Source organism: Salvia hispanica, chromosome 3, assembly GCF_023119035.1.
Source record: "Salvia hispanica cultivar TCC Black 2014 chromosome 3, UniMelb_Shisp_WGS_1.0, whole genome shotgun sequence".
In the NCBI taxonomy this organism is placed as follows: Eukaryota; Viridiplantae; Streptophyta; class Magnoliopsida; order Lamiales; family Lamiaceae; genus Salvia; species Salvia hispanica.
In genome coordinates this window covers 48,349,733-48,374,455 of record NC_062967.1, presented here as the reverse complement: position 1 = coordinate 48,374,455, position 24,723 = coordinate 48,349,733, and the positions used below count along the sequence as shown (strand labels likewise).

At 32.5% G+C, this 24,723-nt stretch overlaps 3 protein-coding genes across 11 annotated transcripts; 1 reads left to right on the top strand and 2 right to left on the bottom strand.

The window, feature by feature from the left end:
- Nucleotides 1–271: 271 nt before the first annotated feature.
- Nucleotides 272–4,064, bottom strand: LOC125214485 (FAM10 family protein At4g22670). The gene is made up of 11 exons (XM_048115534.1): nt 3,850–4,064; nt 3,647–3,689; nt 3,260–3,415; nt 3,078–3,165; nt 2,911–2,991; nt 2,755–2,819; nt 2,161–2,301; nt 1,962–2,078; nt 1,586–1,882; nt 1,315–1,372; nt 272–598 (listed from the first exon to the last, which is right to left on the bottom strand). Exons 1-11 carry the CDS (start codon nt 3,957–3,959, stop codon nt 501–503), a joined length of 1,254 nt encoding a protein of 417 aa, XP_047971491.1. The 5' UTR covers nt 3,960–4,064; the 3' UTR covers nt 272–500.
- A 5,227-nt stretch (nt 4,065–9,291) lies between these two features.
- LOC125208933 (pyruvate dehydrogenase E1 component subunit beta-like) lies at nt 9,292–12,677 on the top strand. Of its 3 annotated transcripts, none has more exons than XR_007174268.1 (5): nt 9,292–9,604; nt 9,853–9,935; nt 10,026–10,066; nt 11,338–12,363; nt 12,479–12,677. XR_007174268.1 is itself a non-coding variant. In XM_048108466.1 (4 exons), exons 1-4 carry the CDS (start codon nt 9,523–9,525, stop codon nt 12,308–12,310), a joined length of 1,179 nt encoding a protein of 392 aa, XP_047964423.1. In that variant the 5' UTR covers nt 9,293–9,522; the 3' UTR covers nt 12,311–12,677. The 3 variants fall into 3 exon arrangements, 1 of the variants encoding a protein (XP_047964423.1); XR_007174267.1 differs by having other exon boundaries at nt 9,293–9,604; nt 12,468–12,677; XM_048108466.1 differs by having other exon boundaries at nt 9,293–9,604; nt 11,338–12,677.
- Nucleotides 12,678–13,379: 702 nt separating this feature from the next.
- On the bottom strand, nt 13,380–17,333 carry LOC125216173 (vesicle-associated protein 1-4-like). Of its 7 annotated transcripts, none has more exons than XR_007175367.1 (11): nt 17,162–17,333; nt 16,981–17,051; nt 16,789–16,870; nt 16,551–16,657; nt 15,976–16,095; nt 15,855–15,896; nt 15,715–15,756; nt 15,570–15,611; nt 14,765–14,910; nt 13,700–14,059; nt 13,380–13,601 (listed from the first exon to the last, which is right to left on the bottom strand). XR_007175367.1 is itself a non-coding variant. In XM_048117815.1 (10 exons), exons 1-10 carry the CDS (start codon nt 17,211–17,213, stop codon nt 13,508–13,510), a joined length of 798 nt encoding a protein of 265 aa, XP_047973772.1. In that variant the 5' UTR covers nt 17,214–17,333; the 3' UTR covers nt 13,380–13,507. The 7 variants fall into 7 exon arrangements, 2 of the variants coding, with proteins under 2 accessions (XP_047973772.1, XP_047973771.1); XR_007175366.1 differs by having other exon boundaries at nt 13,703–14,059; XR_007175369.1 differs by having other exon boundaries at nt 13,380–13,592; nt 13,703–14,059.
- Nucleotides 17,334–24,723: the final 7,390 nt, after the last annotated feature.

Sequence of the window (24,723 nt, the reverse complement as noted above, 5' to 3'; positions counted from 1 at the left end):
CTAATACTTTGAGAAATGAATAAAATAGAAGTAGCAAACATGATTCCTTTCTTCCAACATTCCATTATAGGAGTATCATTGATGGCCTTAATTTTTGAAACAATTCACCATCTCCAATAGGCTTTACATGCCACTGTTTTGTACTTGTAAAAACCCTATTAAGTTTGAAATGTTTCTTCAACAGGTTGAAATTCTTTACATTACCAGAGCAAACCACATTGCCAACAAAGGGAGATACATTAGTCTTCAAGTTTGTGGAGCATAAAACAAATTAGCATCCCCAAATGATTACTTATAAGATACATACGCAACAAATCCATGATCTTCACAAGTTGCCATATTCTGAGGTAAATTGCATCATATCATATGTGAACTCAGATTGTAAAGAAACATTTCCTGTCTAAAACGGAGTTTTTAAAGCATGTTCCGAAAACATGTAGACGCCCTTCAAAACAATAGAAACCTCCAGTAATGCCAAAATGAGAGCCAGCAATCACTACTCACTGTGAACCAGCAAATTTACCCATCATTTTTGCTATTATTGGAGCTACCTTTGGGTTCGATTGATGCTTGGCCAGGTTAGCAGGGTTCTTCATAACTGAATAAAAGCCAACAAGAATAGAAAATCAGAAAACATAGGCATAATCTTGAGCTCTATAAGACCCTCATGAGAAGCACTGCTTATTCTTAACAAAGCAATGTATGTCATTCGAAATTAAAGATCCTAGGAAACATACAAAACAAATCATGCAGGTGAATGTTGGATCAATTTACTTATAATAATACATAGGTTGCAACAATAGACAACAGTGAATGAGCTAAAAGCAATTGTCATGTTTCACATATAGTTCGCTCTACTTTCAATCTGACAAACATTAAATACATAGATACCAAGCGATAAAAGCAAGGCTATGGAAACTTTATTCCTTTTTTCATTTTTTTTCTTTTTAACTTTTTGTGAGAAGGCATTGGAAATTTGGAAATTCTAAACATTTTATCATTCAGCTGGAAATTTAGTCAAATCCCTAAAATTCTAGATATCTAATCCACAAGTAACTAAAGTTATCCATTACAAAATAACCAATTTATGTTAACAAAAAACAAGAATACGTAACGATGAAGAACGCCATAAGAAGATGCTGAGCACAGTTACTTTCAATAACACATAATGATATATTGCAAACGATGCCAACATAGTAACTACTATCTTCTAAAAAGATGTTGAAAAGCAACAGTAGAAATCATGAAATGTGAAGATCCACCAGCACGAAATTAGAAAATTAAAATTGGATAATTGAGCAAGAAAATATATACCATCTTGGAGTGCAGCCATGACTTCAGGATCTTTGAATGCTGACATCAATTCAGGATCCTGTTGCATTACAATAAATTGCAAGCTGTTAGAATCTGACTTTTGAAATAGCACACAATGAAACTGATGAAAACAACACAGATGATGTCATGCAAATTTTAAAAAATTATTTATCATGTAAATCTCTTAAATATCAATGTCCACAAGATAAACCTGTACATCTCTTAAATATCAATGTCCACAAGATAAACCTGATCTGAACAAACAACTCACATTCAGTATCTTGCTGTAGTCAACATTCCCGGGCATACCTCCCCCCATTCCAGGCATACCTCCCCCCATACCGGGCATACCTCCCCCCATTCCGGGCATACCTCCCCCCATACCCGGCATACCTCCCCCCATTCCGGGCATACCGCCAGGAAATCCACCAGGCATACCTCCAGGAAAGCCTCCCGGCATGCCCCCAGGAAAACCTCCTGGCATTCCACCAGGAAATCCACCGGGCATGCCCCCAGCTCCTCTACTTGATGATGATTCCTCTTGTCTCTTAGCCTTTTCATATGCAGCCTTCAAAAAGAAATATGGAAAATTGGTTTATGCTTAGGGAGTAAAAGGGAACACAAGTGATACATGAAAGATGAGTCACCTTTGCTTCAGCTCGGCGCCGTTGTCTCTCGCGTTCATTCTTCCTATCTTCTCTCTCTTTTCGAAGCCTATCATATTTTCTACGATGTTCCTCAATCTTATGAGCATTTGGCTCAACCTAACAAACATTCAATAGTAAGAGGTTGCTATTTCTATTATACTATGACAGCTTTACTGCAGAAAAAGACACAAAAGCCAACCTTCTTTAGCACAGCACTGATTTCCTCATCATAGTCAAGTTTTGAGGCCAGGTGAAGATCCTTGGCTGCTTCTTCCCATTTCCCAAGCATGGCCTGTGCTATACCACGTGACTTGTACCCTTTGGCAGAGTCTGGATTGATCTGCAGTAGAAGTTATCTATATGACTTTCATCGGCCACAGAAGGGTGTAACACAGACATTTCTCAAAAAATGTAATTTGAAAAGAAAAATGCTGATGGTACATGTTAATGCAACATTGCGGATTCAGAACTACCTAAACCACCACAAGATATGCTTAGTTCAAAAGAGATGTCAATGTGGAAAATCCAAACAGAATGCAAGTAACAGAAATTACAGATATGAAATTATTGTAGAGAACACATTATCCTGATGCAATATTTCTTTACTAATTTGGATGGTTGTAGCTGAAAGCAATCCATAAATGCCATATGCAATTATGTTGCAAGATACCATGTTATCATCAAGTAAGATCTTTAATTAATAGAACCAGCAGAGAATAATACTCCGTACTGACAAAATTTGGAATGACAATTGTTATTGTTACATATCTCAAACATCGTAAGACATATATACCTCTAATGCCGCAGTAGCATCCCGAATAGCAGCATTTGGTTTTTTCATTTTAATATAGACACTAGCTGCAAGTTAATAATAAAATTCACATATTAGCTAAGCATTTATGATGTAAACACATTTAAGAATACAAAAGAAATGGGTATGGCAATACACCTCGGGTTGCATACATAATTGCAGAAGTAGGGTTCAGCATGATAGCCTTGGTGAGACTCTCGATAGCTTCATCATGTTTGCCTATTTAATGAAAAGAAAAAATTACTAAATGGAACAAAGCGATTAGTAATACTTACCAAAAGATAATGTTCATAGTAGCAAAGTACCTTCAGAAATTGCTTCCATTGCCTGCATTTTAGCCTCCTGAGAAGCATCTCTGTTTTCCTCAGTAACCTCAACAGTAGCGTCACCCATCTAGAGAATTTTATCATAAAAACACTCATTTACAGCTAAAAGTTTCACAGAAGTGATGAAATAAAGAAAACGGGCAAATGTGGGTTGTGCAGACCTTCTGTGGAGGATCATTGTCAGGCTCCACAACATCAGAATCATCGAGGTCAATATCAGATTCAACTATCTCAGGCTCCTCTTCTTCCTGAGGTGGCTGTGTCTCATACTCAGTGTTGTCCATATCGTCATCACTATCATGTGCCACATGAGACTTCTGTAGTCCGTCATTTACAAAACAAACTTGAGTCATATCTCTAAACAATGAAAAACAAAAAGACGTGCACAACATATGGAATCAAAGAAAAATTACAGATATTATTCCCCATCATTGAATTATTCTCCACTAGATTAATCCAACCCATATTCACCAGTACGAATCAAACCAAAGGAAATGAAACAAAATTTGAAAAGACGAGACACAAAATCCGAGTGAACTTGAACATACCGCTTCAGAAGCCCTTGCAGACGACGGAATCTCGCCTCCGAGACTGAAAACCATCGAAACAATTACATTTAATTGACCAAAAAAATTCGAATTAAAATTGGAATCACTAACCGAATCATCTAAATACAAGAACTCACTACAGCATTTCAAGCACAAATTTTGCTGAAGGAAAGAGATAATACACGAACAAATTCTATTACTACCTCTCAACGTATTCCCGGAAAAAAGAGAGAGAAGGATCGGAGAGAATGGACGGATTTGCCTTGCACTGTTCGATAAATTGCTTCAGTTGATTTACTTTTGATGAATCCATGGTCGCAGTACTGAACTCCTTTGCGCAGCTACTTGAATAAAAATTCTAGCTTTGCTGTGTACAAACGGAGAGGGAATGCGAGTCTTGTTGTAAAGAGCAAAGAAACTGAGGTATACATTTCTATCGAAGGGGGTCTAGAAGCTTCTATCAAGTTTTGGGTTTTGGATAAATACTAGGGCTTGTTTGTTTAACACATCATTTAGTTTAAAAAATTAAGTAGTTTGGATAAATAATAGGCTTGTTTGTTAGCATATTCATTAATTGATTTATAAAAAAATAGAAGAGAATTAAATTTTTATTTTCTTTAAGTTCATGTGATTTATTCATTTAATTTATTTTGTGTGGTGACCTTATATAAATTCTCCGTTCGTCTCATTGTAATTGGATCATATTCTTTTTTATAGCAAACATCCACACTTAATTTTTACTTATTCTCGCATAATTTTCTTTCTCTTTAATTATTTTGATTACACTTTTTCATATTCTATTACTATCTCTTTATTTATCTATTTTATTCTTAATTTATTTAACTAATTAATTTTTTTTTTATTTTTGTGTCAAAAATATATCAATAATAGAGGGACGAATCTCAATAATTGAGGAAATGCAACAAATTGTATAGACGGGCCTAGAAGCTTCATTTTAAGCTCCTATAAGTTTATTTTTATTATATGTGTAGATCGTAATATAAATAATTAAATATGATGCAACAATGAGTATGGACGGGCCTAGAGGCTACAAGCTTCACTTAAGTTTCAATTTTGGATAAATACTAGTATGACTTGTTTGTTGACATATTAATATAGAGAGAAAATGTAGATGGGCTTCATTTTATGTTTGTTGGATAATAGGAGTAATATATAATGGAGTTTAAATACTATTATTAGTGGTCTATTTTGAAATAAATCCAACTGGTCATGCTTTATGCACTAAAACCTTTTTTTTAATAGTACTATAATTTATTTGGTTTTTCATGATAAAATTCAATGCAGTAATAATACTAAATATATCTCGATATTAATTATCATCACTATTCAAGATGTCAAGTTCGAATGGTAAAATTTTTGTAATTATCAATAAGTTAAAAGTAGTGAAAATCTAATATAACAAAATAAAAAAGCAATAGAAATTTTTTGGATCAGAATGTGATGAATTGGCTGGGCTGATCGATCGAAATTTCAGTTTACAAGACATTGTTAAAATGAACTTGTTATATATTCATTTTTTTTAGGTCATTAGGTTACCTTTTTCTTGTAAATTAAAATCGATTTCTAGCATAAAGTTTTGTCTTGGTGTTTTTGTTGAAAGTTGGAATACAATTTTAACAAAATAAGTATTACACCCGTGCGATGCACGACTCATTATTTTAAAAATATGAATCTATGTTGAAACAACACAACATTGAATATATCATTAGAACTAATATCATTTTCATCACAAAACCAAAAGAAAGGCTCAACATATGAAAAATATCAAGTGTAGAGACGTGAATACTTATTTGTCCACATCTACTCCCGAGACACCTGAATAAAATACGAAAATGACATAACATTAAATGTATCATTTCAACTAACATAAATCATCATCACAACTGATGTATAATTTTCAAGTTATATAATCAAGTGCAAGATCACACAAGTTTAATAAAATAACTCTAATATTACAACAATACTGCAAGAATATATCATCAAATATACTACTTCAAGTGTCGATCCACAAGAAAAGTAAAGATTATTAAACTCTAAAGCAAACAAAACACATAACAATAAATACTTTACTCTGAAGATTTTGATCAAAGACCATGCAACAACAATTAAAAAAAATAAAATGAGCAAGATGAATTAAGAGATGAGATTGTTACTCCAATCATTCATAGATAAAAGGTGATTTATTATAATATTCAATTACTACTATATCTTATGAATTACTAAACCCTTGGGAGATGGATTTAACTTCGACACTTAGTAAATGCTAGTTTATTGAGTTGGTGCTATACCCTAACCTCATGGACTACTAAACCCTTGGAGTGTTGTGTTAGAAATTTGGACTTCCACTGGACTAATTTAATGTGTATGACTATCATTTAGTTGTCCAATATATGGTGATCCAATAAAGATTAAAGTTTGGACTAAAGTGTATTTATTTGTTTTGGAAATAAGTGTAGATACCAATTTGTGATTTTCTATTTGTTGAGGGACCAAATAGAAAATAAAGGAACTTATGTTTTTTATAAATATAAGTTATGGTTATGGTCCCCAGACGTCAGAAAAACGATTCGATATTTCTGTATTCCCTCTACAGACTATTGTGAAGAACGTCTCTGATTGTTTGGAAGATCCATAGCCGCTGCAAAGCAATTCCAGCAATTCCGCTGTTCTGTTCTAGATGGATCAAGGTACGCTTCCGCTCTAGTTTATGCTCTTTCTTCATTTTTCTTGGTTAATCATCGGTTTATGTAATTGTTCACGCAATTATTTCAACATGTTGGAATTACACATCAGCCCCGACGCGATGCGCAGCTGACGATATTTATAGTAATCAAATAAGTACATAATCATGTACATTATTGATACATGTGAACTTTAGAATCAAATCGTTATATGCTCCATCCGTCTAATGAAATATTGTCCATATATTCAATCCCAGCGCGATGCACTATTTTATTAATTGAATAAGTTTTTAATAACGTTAAATTTTGTTATCACTGTACAGTATTAAGATTAATTTTTATTCCAAAAAATAAACAACTTATAGTATTATTAGAATGATGATTTTTTTAGTATTCTTATATAAAATTTTAATTGATTTATATTGTTTAAAGCAAAGTTGCATTTTTTTCGTATTGTTATGTAACATTTGACTTAATTTATATTGTTTCACATTTGCTTAAGTTAGCTTTAGATATAGTTTAACTTTAACTTTGTTAAAGCGTAATTAAAGAAAAAATTGAAGCCGCTGAAACTTGCACCATTTTTTAAAGTTTATTCATTTTGGGATTATGTTATAACCGAGATTTTTAACGTGTGTCTGCATGGGAGGCAGCTTAAAATGTACTACTACTGTAATAGATGCAACTTAAATATATATAAATGTACTACAATTTTAATAAAGACAACTTAAAATTGTTCAACTCTAGGCTTGCTTATTCGGCCGGTTCGGTTCTAACCGGACCGATTGATCGGTTAATCAATTTTAAATTTTCATAAATCTTAGAACCGAAACTATCGGTTTGAAACCGGCTGGTTAAGAACCGGTCGATTCCGATTCAAAACCGGAACCGTTGTAATATTTAATCCAAATTTATTTGAATAAAGATTTAAATGATTCAATATTTATCATCCAATAACTAAAATTTCAATAAATTAAATACCTAAAAATTCAAAAAAAAAAACTCACAACTATACAAACCGACATGACGACAATATTTATCATTCAATACCTAAAATTTCAATAAATTAAACACCTAAAAGAAACCTACTCCATAATCTAGCATATAAAAATATAACAATTAATATTTAAAAATTCAAATAAACATATAGTTCCTAAAAAAATCCAAGACCTAAAATATTCATTAAATCAATATTCAAACAAAACAAACCAATATCTGAAATACTATTCATTAAATTAGTAGGAGTTGTAGTAACAATTAAAATACAAATAATCTTAGGAAGGTATGAAATTTTAGGAATTAGGGAACATGTCAATAAATTTTTAAAAACGAGAAATTGTAAAATAGAAAGAATATTATATACAAAGAAAAATAGAGATTTTTTTTTTGAATAGAACTATAGCAAATGTGATCTCTATTTATAGAGGATAAAAAAAATATGAATTTTGATATAATTTATCTATCTATATATATATATAAATATAATATATAAAAAATATTTGAATATTAAATAAAACATTTATTGACGAATGACATTGTAACAAATGGCATAATCACATATATTCCTCAACCACTTGGTCTCATTTTATGCATCAGACTGTGTTCACTGGATATAAGTGTGATTTGATTGATTTGACAACTCTTTATGTTACATATTTATATCCATCATATGTTAATATAATACTATATTATATGCTAATATATAATAAAATTGAAGGAAGATTGTATGTAGAGAGAAATAGAGATTTTTTTTGTGAATAGAACTATAGCAAATGTGATCTTAATTTGTAGAGGATGAAAAAATATGAATTTTGATATAATTTTTTTATCGATTTCATTTCATATATTAAAGATATTTGAATAATAACTAAAATATTTATTGACTTACGAGATTGTAACAAATGACATAATCTTATTGGTCAATAAAATAAATGAAAGAGAGACCGCTTGATTTTATTTTTATCCAATGGACAAAAGGAGTACAATTTGACTAATTGACAACCATTTATCTCTATATCAAATCAATCATATATTAATATATATGTTAATATTGTATATTAAATGCTGATATAATTTTATAATATACTTATCAATATTTTATGAAAATCGGCACAAAAACAACTTTTTGGGGATTTGACTTTTATATAGTATAGATTGAGCTTAGAGGACTCAATTCGACTCAATTCTAGAGATATGAAAAAGTCATTGAACAAAGATAATTAGTATAGTATTTTTTATAAGTTAGGTAAATAACAGGTGAGCTTATTAATGATATGAAGTATGTCTATTCTTAACAAAGTATCATTACAATGAATCTAAAAATTAAAATAAAAAATGTGCATATTAATATAGATAAATTATGCTATCATTCATACTTTATGTGAGTATTATCCTTGTTTGATGCTCGTTTAATATTATTTTTTTTATATATTTAATTTGATTTGAATATTACAAAAAATGTTATTGACATTTTTAAATTTATATAATTCATAAATCAATTTCTTCGTTTTCTTTATAACTAATTAAATAAATACATAAAATAATAAATTAAATTTTGATTTATATAAATTTTGTAAATTAAAAATGTCAATAACTTTTATAAAAGTATACCAATACCATCAAACATTTGAGTTGTTACCTATGATATACTATATTTAATGTATAAAAGAGGAAAAATTATTGTAAAAATTGCCTAAACCTTTTGTTTTCATGCAACTAAAGAAACCAGTAAAAAATTTAAGAACTTTGAACTTTTTATAATTATTCTAACTGATTTTTTTTCCCTTTTTTGTGAAATTGTATCTAAATTGATAGCTGAAAAAATCAACAATACATAGCACTAAATAATTTAAGTCAATTAATAATGACAATTAAATCCAAAATTTGATATTTTGACCTACAATTTCTCCCGCATACACAGTGACAGCGCTATGCCGCTAACATAAAAATCAAAGAGCAAGAAAATACAGATGGATCGTCATTGGAATCATCGTCATTGCTATATGCATTGAATCTTTGCTCAAATCTGGTCACCTATTTGCATTTGTATCTCCGCCTCCCCAATTTCTCTCTCTCCCTTTATAATCACTTTTTCCGCCACACCACCCTGCTTCCGATCTCTCTCCACGCTCACAGCTTCAAACGCATACTACATTTGTAGATACACAGGCTTCAATGGCAGCTTCATTTGGAGTTTCATCGGCCGCAGCTGCCAACGCCGTCAAATCGCCTGCGCTCTCTCCTCCTTCTCTTCCAGGTATATCACCTCTCCCTCTCTGAATCTTACTTTTGCTCATATAAAAGTTCAAATACTATAGTAACTGAAATTATTAGATTTTTTTAGCTGAATCTTAGTTTTGCTCATGTATAATTTGAATACTGTTATGATGATTGGGAATTGTCAGATATATTAATTTGATCCTGCGAAAGTGCGTCTGGTTATTTTTTTAAATCATTGAGGATTCCACATTGTATTCCGCTGTTCACGTTCTGTTGGTTTCACAGTCATCAGATCTGAGGCGAGGCCGATCTCTTGTCGAATTAATAAATCCCGCAAGGCTGGGAAAATCACTACCAAGGCAGTTGCGGTTAGTATTATGTTGTGTAGTTGGACTTCTTGTTGGTTCATTTTCTTCATTACATAGAATGCAATTATTTGGTTTTTACTTGGTATTCAGGCACAGGCTGAAAATCCTGCATCAGCGGCTTCCAAACCAGGGTAAGGTTTTTAGTTGTTAACTTTGCATATGGCTTCTGTTTCTTCCCTTTGGCAATGTCAGTCATGTGCTGGCTATAGTTATTAATTTCCATGTTAATCAAAGATAGGCTTCTTACTGTATATGGAGTGGCTAAACCTTTTCATTTTTTCGTTAAGAGCCAGCATACAAATAATAAGTGTTGACTGTTGATTGATACATTGCTTGCACAACACAAAACCGAAAATTCAATTATCTTTGGAAATTTGCAGTGATGTGAGACTGTGAGTCATGCCTGATTCACATACTCACTATATGATAGTATGTATTTGGAATTTGTATCCTGGTCCAGCATTATGGATGTACATGTGATTGTTATAGAAAAATACAAGCCTATCATGAGTTTGTTTGTGTTGTATAATCTTATCGCGTGAATGATAAATTGATAATGTCCTAGCTTGATTGTCTACAAGGTTGAATCATGGATGCAGACTTTGCTATGGTATGGTCTTTAAGAGTTTGTTAATTATTGGAAAGTGCAGTAGCTTGATAGATTGAATTCAAAAATTACAACTAGGAATCTTTTACACATATATACATTAGTATTTTACTGCAGTCAAGCATTCAGATATGGCTAAGCCCTAAATTTGCAATTTTTGTTGTTATATGAGTGGTAGCTGGTGCCTGTTTATTTTAACTTATGTTAATTGTGCTTAATTGAGAATTTGAATAGTTAGTATATAAGTCGCCATCAACTGAGTATAGCTCAATTATGTGCACATTTTATTCAACTGTGAGCACTTCATGTGAGAAAAGAATTAGCTTTAACTTCTAACAAGACAAAGATAGAGTAAATAATAGACATCTAATGAATATTTTGGCTGCTGGTTGTTAAGCATTACGTTTTGAAAAGTTCAGGCCACATATTGCAACAAAACAACTTACAACTTAGGTTGCAAAGTTAAAAAATGGCCTTAGTTTGGGTGGCAATATTTTTCCATTGAAGTGCATGTTTTCTTTTAAACATTAAAGATCTTTCTAATCGATGTAATATAAATTTCTAATTATAATTTTAAATCAATTGGTGGAATTGTGTGAGCACATTTGAGATTCTATACTCAAGCTGTTGCAGTGTTGGGAGACATCTATATATGGTGACACAATCATGTTTATCTCTTTAATTTGCAATTGTGTTTCATATTATTCTCTGATGATCAATCCCAAATACTTGAATGATGCATTGTGGGTGATACCTGAAATATGTCAATTAACTTTTGATTTTGGATATTTCTAGGCATGAAGTGCTGTTGTTTGAAGCCCTTAAAGAAGGACTGGATGAAGAAATGGAGAGGGATCCTCGAGTTTGTATATTTGGTGAAGATGTGGGACATTATGGTGGTTCGTACAAGGTCAGCAAGGGTCTTGCTGACAAGTATGGAGATCTGAGGGTGCTAGATACACCCATTGCTGAAAACTCTTTCACTGGCATGGCCGTTGGGGCAGCTATGACAGGTCTAAGGCCAGTCGTTGAGGGCATGAACATGGGATTTCTTCTCTTGGCATTCAACCAAATATCTGACAACTGTGGCATGTTGCACTACACCTCAGGGGGGCAATTCACGATTCCAACTGTGATCCGAGGGCCCGGAGGAGTTGGACGTCAACTTGGGGCTGAGCATTCACAGAGGCTCGAGTCCTACTTCCAGTCAATCCCTGGAATACAGATGGTTGCCTGTTCGACCCCATACAATGCCAAGGGTCTGATGAAGGCTGCCATCCGCAGTGAGAACCCCGTGGTTCTGTTCGAGCATGTGCTCCTATACAACTTAAAGGAAAGAATTCCAGATGAAGAGTATGTAGTGTCACTAGAAGAAGCAGAGATGGTGAGGCCCGGTGAGCATGTTACGATCTTAACATACTCTAGGATGCGATACCATGTCATGCAAGCTGCCAAGACTCTGGTTAACAAAGGCTATGACCCAGAAGTGATCGACATTAGATCCTTGAAGCCCTTTGATCTCTACACAATTGGAAACTCCATTAAGAAAACACACAAGGTATTGATCGTTGAGGAGTGCATGAGAACAGGTGGTATTGGGGCCAGCCTTACCGCTGCAATAAATGAGAATTTCAACGACTATTTGGATGCACCAATTGTTTGCCTCTCGTCGCAGGATGTCCCTACTCCTTATGCTGGGACGTTGGAGGAGTGGACTGTTGTCCAACCTGGGCAGATTGTAACGGCTGTTGAGCAGCTCTGCCGGTAGCTTTGAAAGACCTCTGTCTGCCACCCTGTGTTGCTACAGCTACTGTTTCAACGGTATCTCTTTTCATCACAACTCAGCTATCCTTTTCCCATTGAATAGTTTTGTTATTAGATGTTAGATCAGTTAATTAAATTTTTGTGAACCTCTCTATGTCAAGTGTTGCTCCAGATGAGGCGCCTTATCTTATTCAAAGAAGATTGTATGCATTGGAGAAAATCAGTATTGTTTTGTGAACTTGTTTAGTTTAGTTATTTTTCCTATGGTAAACTTTATTTCTCTTAGAATTGAACCTGATAAAAAATGTACTTGTAACCCCTTTAATTTGTAAGTTCGATTATTTGTCAATAATTGTTGCATCGCGATTTTAGTTGTACAACTTTACACTATGTTAAAGTTGAGCTAGGCTTCTGTAATGCTGCTCTAGGGCTGGGTGATACGGATTCCCATGGGCTCGAACCCCTAAGGCCATCCCCAAAGCTATAGGGGCCTGGTTGGGTGGGGTGGGAAGGGAGGGTCCTGGGACGTGACTCGGGATGGTGGAGGGTCCTGGGGCTGCGCTCATTTGCGGCCCGTCCCGGCATTGGATAACATGTCCAACTGAATGAACACTTCTAACAATAATTCTCCACAAACGGCTCAGTTCAACTCGTCTCAAACAACAATGCGGTCGCAGGGTGAGAGCTTATAATTATAGCTTGTTTTGATGTTTCAAATAAGCGTTTGAATGAATAAACCATTTAAATCTCAAATAGTAGTAGATTTGCTATTACATCTGAAACATCGTAATAAGGGGTGAGAACATATAATCATAGCTTGTTTTGATGCTGCAAATAAGTGTTTGAATGAACAAACCATTTGATGCTTATTTTGAGGAGAATTATATTGTTTTTATAATGCTAGTTTTACATTTGACACGTCATAATAAGGTAGGTAGCGATATTGCTTTAAAAAACTTAAACTTTCGGAATTACACTTCAATTCAGCGTTTAAATGAACGAACCATAGTGAAGTTTGATACTTAAACATCACACACAAAAAAAATCTATGTCAAAAGGTTGCACAATACTCAGAGAAAAAAATGTAACTCCAGGTGTTGATCTTCAAATAAGCATTTGAATGAACAAACCACACAAACTCAAATATGAAGCTATTTTGCAACGAATGGTGTTGTTTCTCGATCTTAATATATTACAAACATCATTGTAAACTAAGTAACGAACAATTTGATCTGCACTGCTCAACAACACGCAACATCAGGAGAAGAGCTTGAATGAACAAAAAACTGCACAAACTTGAATAAAATGGATTTCAGGATAATGATCCAAGTGAAAGAATAAATATTAACAAGAGTAATAAATATGAACATGATGGCAAAAATAGTACTCCTACCACCTTTCAGTGCGGGTGTCTCTCATTTCGTGGCAAATGCTTACAATCACTATCTGTAGTCCATTCCATTGTAATAATATACGCCATCTAAAAGAGAACATGTACAAAACTCCAAATGCTTCTAATTTACATGCAGGCATAGCTTCACATAGAACACATACTTCCTTTCATAACCCTGTTTATCACTATCATTGACACAAGAAGGCAGAGTGCTACGTAAGGCCAGTGTTTTCCTTGCGCCCAAATAGAATATACATAACGATATGTATAAGTGTTTTCACTATCCAGTCTTCAACAGAATCAGACACCAATTTCTTTATCATCTTTATTATCACCATGGCCACAAACATTACCAGACTCCTGCAACCACAAAACTCAAATCTTACTACAACTTAGGCTTATAATGGTTGAAGTGGGAGAGAGTTTCCATCTATCCAGCATGCCCCAAGAATGTAAAGAACCAACAAATTTGACAGAGACAATAGTAGTGCCTTCCCACAGGACTAAACAGAAGTCACTTTTAGAATAATACAGTTCGTGCTTAGTGTAACCTATCTTCTAAAAGAAATAAATGTGCAATTTTACATATTAGAGAAAAGGAAATAAAGTGTTTGTAGGTTAATGATGATGAACTGTTGTTTCAGAGCTAAGCTTATTTTTGGATAGCTTATAATGTCTAAAGAGCTTATAAGTTGTGAAAATGTTTGGACAATTGAACGTATAAGGTAGATAGTGAATATTAAGTTTGAGAGTAAAAAAAGAATATAATGTTAGTTTAAGAAAACTTAAATTGGGGTTCGGGAATTTATTTTTTGTGGAGCTCATTTTGCTAAACACTTTGCAAGATCTTATAAGCTCCTAAACAGTTTATAAGCTGTTTTAAGGACTTATAAGCTCAGCCAAACATCCTCTAAGAAGACAGGCACAACACTTTCGGGAGATTACTCAACACTGGCCAAGCAAAATCCTCGGTTAAATGCCAAGCTAGGTCCAAAATATTAGAGAATAAAGGCAATAGTATCCCAGTTATATATGTGAATCAAACATAGACTTAGAGTTACATACCAGATCCATGATATCGTCTGTTTCATGAGGTATAAGAATACTAATATCAGCAAGCTACCAATGACCTCCTTTAGAATTGATTCACCAGTACAATTGCTGATAAAGCGCCCGAGAATTGAGTCACCACTACGAGTGATATCATTTTCCTGCAAGATACATTGAACATTGTGTTGCAGAAGGATCAGAAGACACTTAGTAAGAATGATAATGTGAAGTTAACTGCTAACACTATCCTACACCACATATGTGCACGGTATTGCTGGTCAAATACAATATACACAAAGAAATGTTTGGACTTATTTCGATATGTGCAGTCGATAGATTCATGAAGGCTCTTAAAGACACATAACTGAGAGTGGATCTTCAGTCCTGTTTTTTTATTTTTTTTTCGTAAATAAACCAGAATAACTAGAAATGGGTAAAAGTAACAAAAACATAGATTGCTACTTCATTCTACAGCATTGGAAGACTAGGAAGATTATATATATCACTCATGAAACCTAACAAAAACAGCTATAAAAATCCCAAAAGTTAAATGGTTAAACAAATTTAATTCACTGGTTCACTCAACACTTAGTCTATTGTGAGGAGTAAATATGCATATAGCAACTAAAACTTAATGCATGATTTAATCTTCATCAAAAGTTTAAACAGATGATTTTTGAATCATTGCATCTTTTCTGAAACCTCATAACACTTTAAAAGCAATTTAGTTGATGACTTCAATGGAACAACCACAGTACTCAAACATGCAAGAATGTAACCCCCATACTTTTTTATTCCATACAAGAAAATGAATGTCTACCTGTGCGCCATTGGGACGAAGTTCATTAACATTGTTGATGACCTGCATTATGAATAAACCCAAAAGAAGTTGTCATCATCCCCACTTTGTGCATTGATGTTTGTGAGTGGAGAAAACAATATGTGAGAGTAAAATGGCTTTTCACCCGTAAATTATAGTCATGAGAGTCAGTGACAGAGCTAGTGACCTGCAATAACGAACAAAAACACAAGTCACTATCCCAGCTAACAAGATCATGCCCATGGAGTGGAAAATAAATTGGCATGAGAGAAACATATTTTTTACCTGTAAACCGTTCTCATGAGGTTCCGTAAGAGATCTATTAACCTGGAGTAACCAACAAAAGGATGAAGTGGTTATCCTGGATTTGAAAATCAAGTAAATCTCAAAATTTTAATAAGCCAACCTCAGGAGCAGATACATCTGTATTTTCAATGACAGATGTGTCAGGTGAAGATTCTGTTGGCCTACTGTAATTGACTCGTAGTATGAACTCTTGAATAGGATGTCCGGACTCCTTATCAAACTACATAATCCATATAAACCAACAAAGTTACAAAAATAATGAACCAGAAAGTTCACTAACATATAAACATGAAAATCATTTTTTTAACTTTAAATGAAATACTAGGTGTTTCATTAAGTTGTATCAACTCATTCAAATTCATCAAAGTAATAGTATCTCTACCAATACAAAATAAACCTCCTCCAAAAAGGCCATTAGCAAATGCTGAACTCAATATATTTCTGAAAGAATGAAACTTAGCCCCATCTAAAATAAACTACTCCACAGACGTCTATGCAAATAAACAAGTAACAAAAAGAATAACTAATGATAATGCAGGGAACTATCTCTATCCATATTAAATATTTTTAACCAAAATATTTGGAAGCACTCATCAGAATCAGGCCAAGCATGTAGTCGCTAAAAATTACTAAAATACAAGCATTGGAAAGGCGAACATCAGATTAAGCATTTACCAGTTTCCGAGCATCTTCCACGGTTGTATCAGGAGCTGCAGCTACACTTTCAATCATGAACTTGTCCTTGGACCTCAGACTGTGCTGAGATTCCCTCAGGGCGCGCACTGTCACAGCAAAACGTGCGAAGTTGAGTTCTTTCAAAATGATGCAAGAATAAAAGGAACAATCTCAAAGTAATGGTTCCTTGGTGCTTAACATCCATTGGGAAGAAATAGTTAACCAATAAAATAAGAACCTTTGATTTCACAAGTTGATTGAGGCAACAGAATTCCAATTCTTGGTCGAACCACATAATATCTCGGATTAGTGGACTTGAGCTGAACACGTAGCCCACAAACAGAGACAACTAGGTTACAGTTTTTTTACAAAAAAAACGAAACATCACACATCATGAACAATTATTCGGAATAAGAACAAATAAACCCACCTTGAAAGCAACATAATCGTCGGTTTTATTCAACAATCGGACAGAAGATGATAGCTGTCTGTTCTGATCAACTGAGCAAATACAACAACCCGATAACAGCAACCGATTATCATGAGATGATTAAAAGCTACAATCGAAACCGAAAAAGAAAAAGTCAAATTGCGATAACGATGAAACTTACATTGGAAACTCAGCTCGGGAGGGTCGTAATTGAGCAACACCTCTGAGCTCATTTCTCTCCACAATAATCGAATTTTAGGGTTTTACAGTACAAAAAAAAGGTTTCTCTCAGTTTGGTGAAATAAGAATTGGAGGCAGCAGCAAAGCAAGCATGTTGACGACGACCGCAAAATTGTGGCACATATTTTAATTGGTTATTGACTAAATAAGTATCATCAAATTCAAGGTTAACGAATTTACTCTACTATTGAGATCAAATTTTGACTACGTCAATACACAAGAATTAATATTATGCTTATTTTAAAATGAACAAAATTACTAATACTCAACGTCAAATTAATAATCATGATCACATACGATACATATTTGTGGATTCTATCAAACTTTTACTATTCTACGATCATCTCAAATTATATTGTCAGTTAGTTAGTGCACACAAATATTTAACTTTTTGAGAAATTTAAATTGGATCAATTTTAGTTATCAAGTATAATAATAGTACTCTATTAGTTACAAATTTATGAATTCATTAGTAAAATGGTTTTAGTAATATCACTGTTAGATTATAGAAGTTTGAATGCATAATCGATAAAAGTAAGACAAATAAAAACATGATAGTGAAAATAATGTTATAATTGTAAAGTAATATTAATAGTAGCGGTAGTGTAGTTAAATTTTTAAAATAAAAATGGTTATATTTTTTAGAAACGGGCTAAAAAAGAAATAACTTATACTGAGTAGTACTTTTCAGGCAAGAATTGAATTGGTCCAAATTAATAATGACTATGTTGAACTTCTAGAAATGAAAAATCAATTCATTGTTGTGATGCCTAAGTTTACAGATATCGGTTTGGGCTCCTTTTAATTATTATTGTATTGGGTCCAAATCACTGATCATTGAGCTGGATTTTAGTTTGGGTTGAATTTGAATTGAATCAGCCCAAATCACTAACCCGTACACTTAAAATAAATCCTCAAATATAATTCTAGCTGAAAAATAAAATTTGATGTTTATATACAAAGACAGGAAACAAAATAGTATGCTAATTTTCACATGCTGGACTAGACAGTATTAATCTAGAATCTTGTAGAAGCCCATAATATTATTAATTTTTCATATTAAAGTGGGCCTGAACATGACTAATTTTATATGAATAAACCAGCCCAGACACTTAACTTTGCAAAATGGTGCCCTTGTAAACTCTAGTGGAGCCAGTGGTCCAACACTAACCAGTGACCAAGCCCCTGTTGGAACGTCGACTTGGCCCGTGCTGGTCCAAGGCATACGCAAACAAAAAATACTAATAATTCAACACTAAAATTGTGTATCCCTAAACCCCTAGAATTAATCATGTGTTCATGTAAATCATAAACTATGTTCTCAACACTAAAATTTCATCGGATAAACGCAAATGTATTATCAGATAAATTAAAAATCACAAATATAACATGTCAATTAAAAAGTGAATTTGTGTTTTTAGGAACATATGCCGTGTTCTGAAAACATTCATCAATTTTAAAAATTAGTATAAATTTGAAGCCATTTTTTTTGGTGCAAGAGTAATTTATGTGGTTTGTTTGATGTTTTACCATGTTAGTTATGCTTCCTATCGAATATTGTTTAACTATCTTTCGTTCGTTTTGGAGAATAATTAATAAAATGTGAATATTAAATATATGGCTTGGTCGGTGTAAGATTTTTGATATGTGTTGCTGAAAAAAAGTAAAGGAAAAAATGCTTAAAATACATGTCAGTCTTATTCACTTGTAAATTTCGGTGTTTTAATTTAAGGGTTAGATTTAACTTAATTTGTTTGAATTTACAATATTTTTCTTTGTTATTACCAATATTTTATCCATTCGGCATATAAGAGTTTGTCGAGTTATGTGGTGAAATAATAAATGTTTGACGCAACTAAAAAGATCATGACTTGACTGGGTCACTTAGTGAAACATAATGACTCAGCTGAGTCCGTTATTTGGGCCGAGCAAAGTTTAGAGATAAACTTTTCTTTTGATGTCAATCTTTAATACTCCATCTATTTCAAGGAAGACGATTCCTTACTTGGGCGGCACATGAATTTATGCAACTTTATTTTATGTGTTAAGTGGAGAGAATAAAGTAAAGATAAAATTGTTTCCATCTTTAACAATGAATTATCTTGATTGGGACAAACAAAAAAGAAAAGTGAATAATCTTAATGGGATAGAGGGAGTATATCCCATGGAGCTCAAATTCTATCACGAATAGCTATTCCCCAACATTACAAATACTGTGAAATATGCCTGCGGAACTAGAGCATAATGAGAGAAATAATATTCCATAATTTCACAATATATAGTATTTCATGATCGCCATGTACATATTGCTCGTAAATTTTAGGAAGATCAAGCAAAACAAGGAAGGTGCTTAATATTAAGGAATCACGAGATTTGACTATGTGGGTTTTATATTGTTATTTCATTATTTACGTATTCCTTTGGAATTGCGTTATCAGTGTCCTTGTTTATTGAAAATTACTAGCATGTCCTCTGTGTCCATTAAAAATAGTCCTAGTATTATTCTTTTCAAATTTTGCTTCAATTATTTTCGTGAACGATTCGGGTGCGTTATAACATCACATTAGTACTTTCCCAGTCCCCAAAAATAGACTAGTTTTACCATTTTGGATCGTTCCCACAAATTAGACAAAGTCTAAAGATGAAAAGTTTTTAATCAATTACACAACACTTATAATACAGATGCCACAATCCAATAACACTACTTCCACTACCTTTTCCCTTTCTCTTTCTTACTTTTTTTAATCTCTCTTACTTCACTAATTACAAATTAAAACTCATGTCATACATAAATTTATATTTTCTAGGAACGGAGAGGGATTATTAGTTTATGGATGTATGTGTAGATATGGAAGGTACACACTACAAACATTGCTACATGATCAATAGTTGATGGGGTCAGATGACCCACGTAAAGACTTGAGAGCCTAATTTGTCGAGGGCATTGATACGAGAAGCTTTTTGAAAGTGTATTTTGGAATCTATAGAGGAACTTGGGTTGGAACATTTAGTCTATGATTTAACAAAAAAAGTGATCAACTAGCACTTTTGATGTAACTAGACATTGAATTAATAGGTTATGCAATTGAAAATTAATGAAATCTTTATCCTATAATTTCTTTGTTTAAGTGTCCATCTCAATTATCTTTTATCCTTTTGTTAATATTCAGTGATAAGAACTCCTATTTATTTGGTACCCAGATAGTTTAGGAGATCAGAGTAGCGGTATTTAGTGTCTCATACAATCTATTTTTATACGGTATGCTACTTCATCTTTAAGCTATATAATTACTCTCTTCCCGTCCCTAAAAAATATGCACTTTGAGTTTGACACGAGTTTTAATGCAAAATTTAGTAAGAGAGAGGTAGAGAGAAAAGTAATTAAAGTATTGTTAATGGAGAATGAGTCCCACCATCTCATCAGAGAGAAAAAAAATTCCAAAATTAGAAAATGCATATTCTTGTGGGACGGACTAAAAAAGAAAGAGTTGATATTCTTGTGGGACGAAGAAAGTACTATAATTAGTATGCCCACTCGCATTCAATTTTTAAATCTAATAAAAATAGTGCATTGCAAAAAAGCGAAAAATAAGTTTATTTAGTTTTATTTATAGTTAAATGACAGTTAATACATTTCCTCCTAAAATGATTAGAAAAATCATAGCGTAATATATTAGCCATAGATAAGCAAATCAAACATTTAATTATTTTAGTTATATGTATGGCTTCTACTTTCTAGGCCTGCAATGTTTTGGACCTGACGGCCAACTTGTGGCTCCAATTCATTTGTTGGTTTAATTAGTTGTATTCTATACCTAATATAAATATTTACATAGTAAATTAGTAATTAAAAAAATCAAAATAAAACAAAAAAAGGAAGCCGAGTAAGTCAAAATTGAATGACTTTGTTTTCGCTAATTTAACAATGCATTTACAATAAAAATACAAGTTACTGAATTTTTTAATTACATTCTAATGGCTAGCATGCTACCTTACATTTTATAATTAAGGAGTCATAATCTGTAACGATAAGGAATTACGTGGACCGAAATATATGTGACAATTCCCCTAAGCTTCATATTGATTTTATAAATAAATGGCATAATTTATTCCACTGGTAAGACGACCCTTGTCAATTTGATTTATTCAGTTACCTAACGTCGATAATTTAAGTAATGGCTTCCTAGAAAAATATTTAAGCATTATATAAGACTATAAGTTATCAAACTGAGTCATACATAGCCCCTGATCAATCTTCTATCAGTTAATGAATTATCAATGAACTCAAATACTTTATGCTACTCTAATAAATTTTATTCTGATTACAACATAGTTAAATATTCTATATCCCAAAGTCTTTTTTAGGGCGATGCAATTTAACTTGACATCACATAATAATGATCTAGTAACTATATTACCTGATTAAATATGATATTATATAATTAAATCTAATATTACACAATTTTAATAATAAAATTAAAGTATAATAAAAAAAATTTAAATAATAAAAAATAAAAAATTTATTTTCTTAACGGATAATCCGAATCTAAACTGATGCAACCTGATATCATCGGGTTTTGATTTGGGTCGATCCGGTAAAGACCCAAACCAAATAAGGCGTGATTCAAACTCATTACCTTCATGCATGCTCGTGTCAGATTTTTGTGTTGTGTCAAAAAATTTCAGCTCTCTCTCTTTTGCCATTTTGGTCCATTTCACTCAAGAATTCCCTTTCACTTTTCTACTATACATAATAAGTAATTTCATATTCCATTAATTCATTTCACCTACATTTTATTTAAAGACTAATATAAAAGTGATGAGATCTATATTCTATTAACTTTTTTTTCACTTATTTATTTTTATTTTCTTAAATCCGGTGATGAGTCAAATTAGAACTTTTATTGCATGACAAATGCGGTATATACCAACAGTATCTTATAATGTTTTGAATAATATAATATACTTCTAATTTTTATATTATATCAAATAAATACTATAAAAAATTATAAAATCATAAAACCTTTTTCATAATATAAAGCGACAGATCATGGGGACCTAGCTATTCATGAAAAGGTGAAAAAGCGAAATAGGAAAGCGGCCAAGCTCACTCTAAGTGCCTTTTTAGCCTCTAGAAAGGGAAAAGGTGATCACCGGAGTTTCTATACGATAAGTTTGGAATTTAATTTTATCAATGCAAAGTGCAAACCAAGTACCTATAAATTAGTAAATTAATACATCAAATGACCAAAACAAACACAACCTAACTATATTAAACAAACAAAAGTAATTATAAATGTAGGAGTATTTCTTTACTAATAACCTAACTTTCTACGATGACAACGTTTCTTGAACGTCTAACGTGGCCTAACACAATATCTATTTTTTTCTTCACAAGGTGGATAAGAGACTTTCTCACTCTCTCTCATCAATTATAACACATATTTATTGGTATTGAAAATCAAAGAGCCAGTTTACATGACATTATCATCCTATTATCCTCCAAAGCAAAGGGATTTTTTAAAGATTCTAAGCAGAGTCTAGTTGTCACGTCAGCCTAGAGGCTGGCTTTTGGAGATCCTCAAGGCATACGGAGAAATAATATTCTGCTCCAATTTGAATCTAAGTATGTGACATTGCACCAATCATTGTAGTTTAAATATTCAACTATATAGAAAAAAATGGTCACCCTTGAATTTAAAATAATTTATGATTAAATATTTTGGTTGGCTGTGGATACTGCTGGGGGCCAGCATTGCATGAAAAGGCAGAATATGCACGTAATAGTCACTCCTCCATCAAAAATATTCTAAGTATCCATCACCCACTCTTTTTAGCTTTATTTTAATACTAAGGTCCGTGATACAAAGAACTAAACTTATTGAAAACCAGGTATATTTTGGATAAGTTTTCAACTTGTATATAAATAAAAAATCAAATTCGTGGCATCGTTAAAATGAAGGCAATATTATTTGGGATTCTTTTTATTGGTTAATAGAGGTAATTAATATAGTGCGGGTACAAAAGAGTAAATGTTAGTCATAAAGGGTTTTCTTAAGGTTTGCTAAATCGTTCAGGTTGGATCGTTATCAGATCAATATATATAATAACGACCACGTCAAATAATTAGGCCAAACTCGAACTCAACTTGTTAAAGAAATTCTCAACCTAAACATGAAATACGACCTGCTACCTTCAAACTCGAACATGACCTGAACTGGTGAACGACACAATATATTTTGAGTTGACACGACACGATTACAAAATGGATAATGGCACGAACTCGATTTAAACTTAATTTACACGAACTTAAAGGATAAAACTAAAATATTTTTTGAAATATAATAATTATTTTTTATTAGTTTATCCGAATCAAAGCTAAACCTAATTCGAAACTATAAAGTTCCTAACCGTTCGATTCAATGAGGACATGCATGAGGCTTAACCCTAACCCTTTAATTTCATAAGTATTTATGTTGAGTTTTTGTATCAGGTCAAAAATTATCAGCTAACTTAAGAATAATTAAGTTATAAATGAAAAGCTGATTCATAATCAGAAAGGTAGATTATGATTTATTGGGTCCTGATGTTACCGACCAATAAAAAGTCAGAACTCGAATCCACATCACTTATAAATTATTGTCACAATTAAGTCAACACCATGGGAAAACTGATTCTTTAGTTGGGCAGCTACACATTGTGTGGCATGTATCTGTACCAATATTTTTAAATAGATTATCGTCTCCTCTTTGATTTCATAAATTCATCTCAAATTTCTACATTGTTGATTTCTTAAATCGAAAAGAGAAATATATGATTCTTCTTTTGCCACTTGTCCTAACAATAAAAACGTGATTCTATTCACATTCTTCCCATATTCTATGTAATATAAAAAGGATTCCTTATTTAATGAATAATACTATATGATATGTCCAAAGATGATACCAGCTACCATATCATATTAATTATAAAATAAAAAGTATAAATTCTAAAATAAAATTGAAACTCGTGTTCTGAGAGATTAATTTATAGCACTTCTTGTTGCAACGTGCTTTAATTAATATTATGCTTAGTTGATTAATAATAACTATAAGTAATAAATTTTGTGTAGGATGAAAAATGTTGTCTATTTTTATGGAATAGGGAAAAATAATAAATGTCCATTTAGTGAATATTCATTTCAACGAAGATACCATCAGCTAGAGTATATACTCATTTTCACGAATTTGTCACATTATTCTTAAATGTTGGTACCACTTTTCAACAAGATTTTTTGCAATTACTTTAGCAAAAATTGACTCTTGCATAGATGGTCCCTAGCTATGGATTCCCGTCCAATCAGAAGCTTTGTGATGAGTATCTTTTCAAGTTTAAAACAACTTTTTTTTAGAAAAAGTGGAGTAATTGATCATTGATTCCCTAACACTAAAAAAGATTAAGTACAAAAAATTCCAAAAGTCACAATTCTTGACAACTAATATAGTGTTAGAATCAATCGACCTA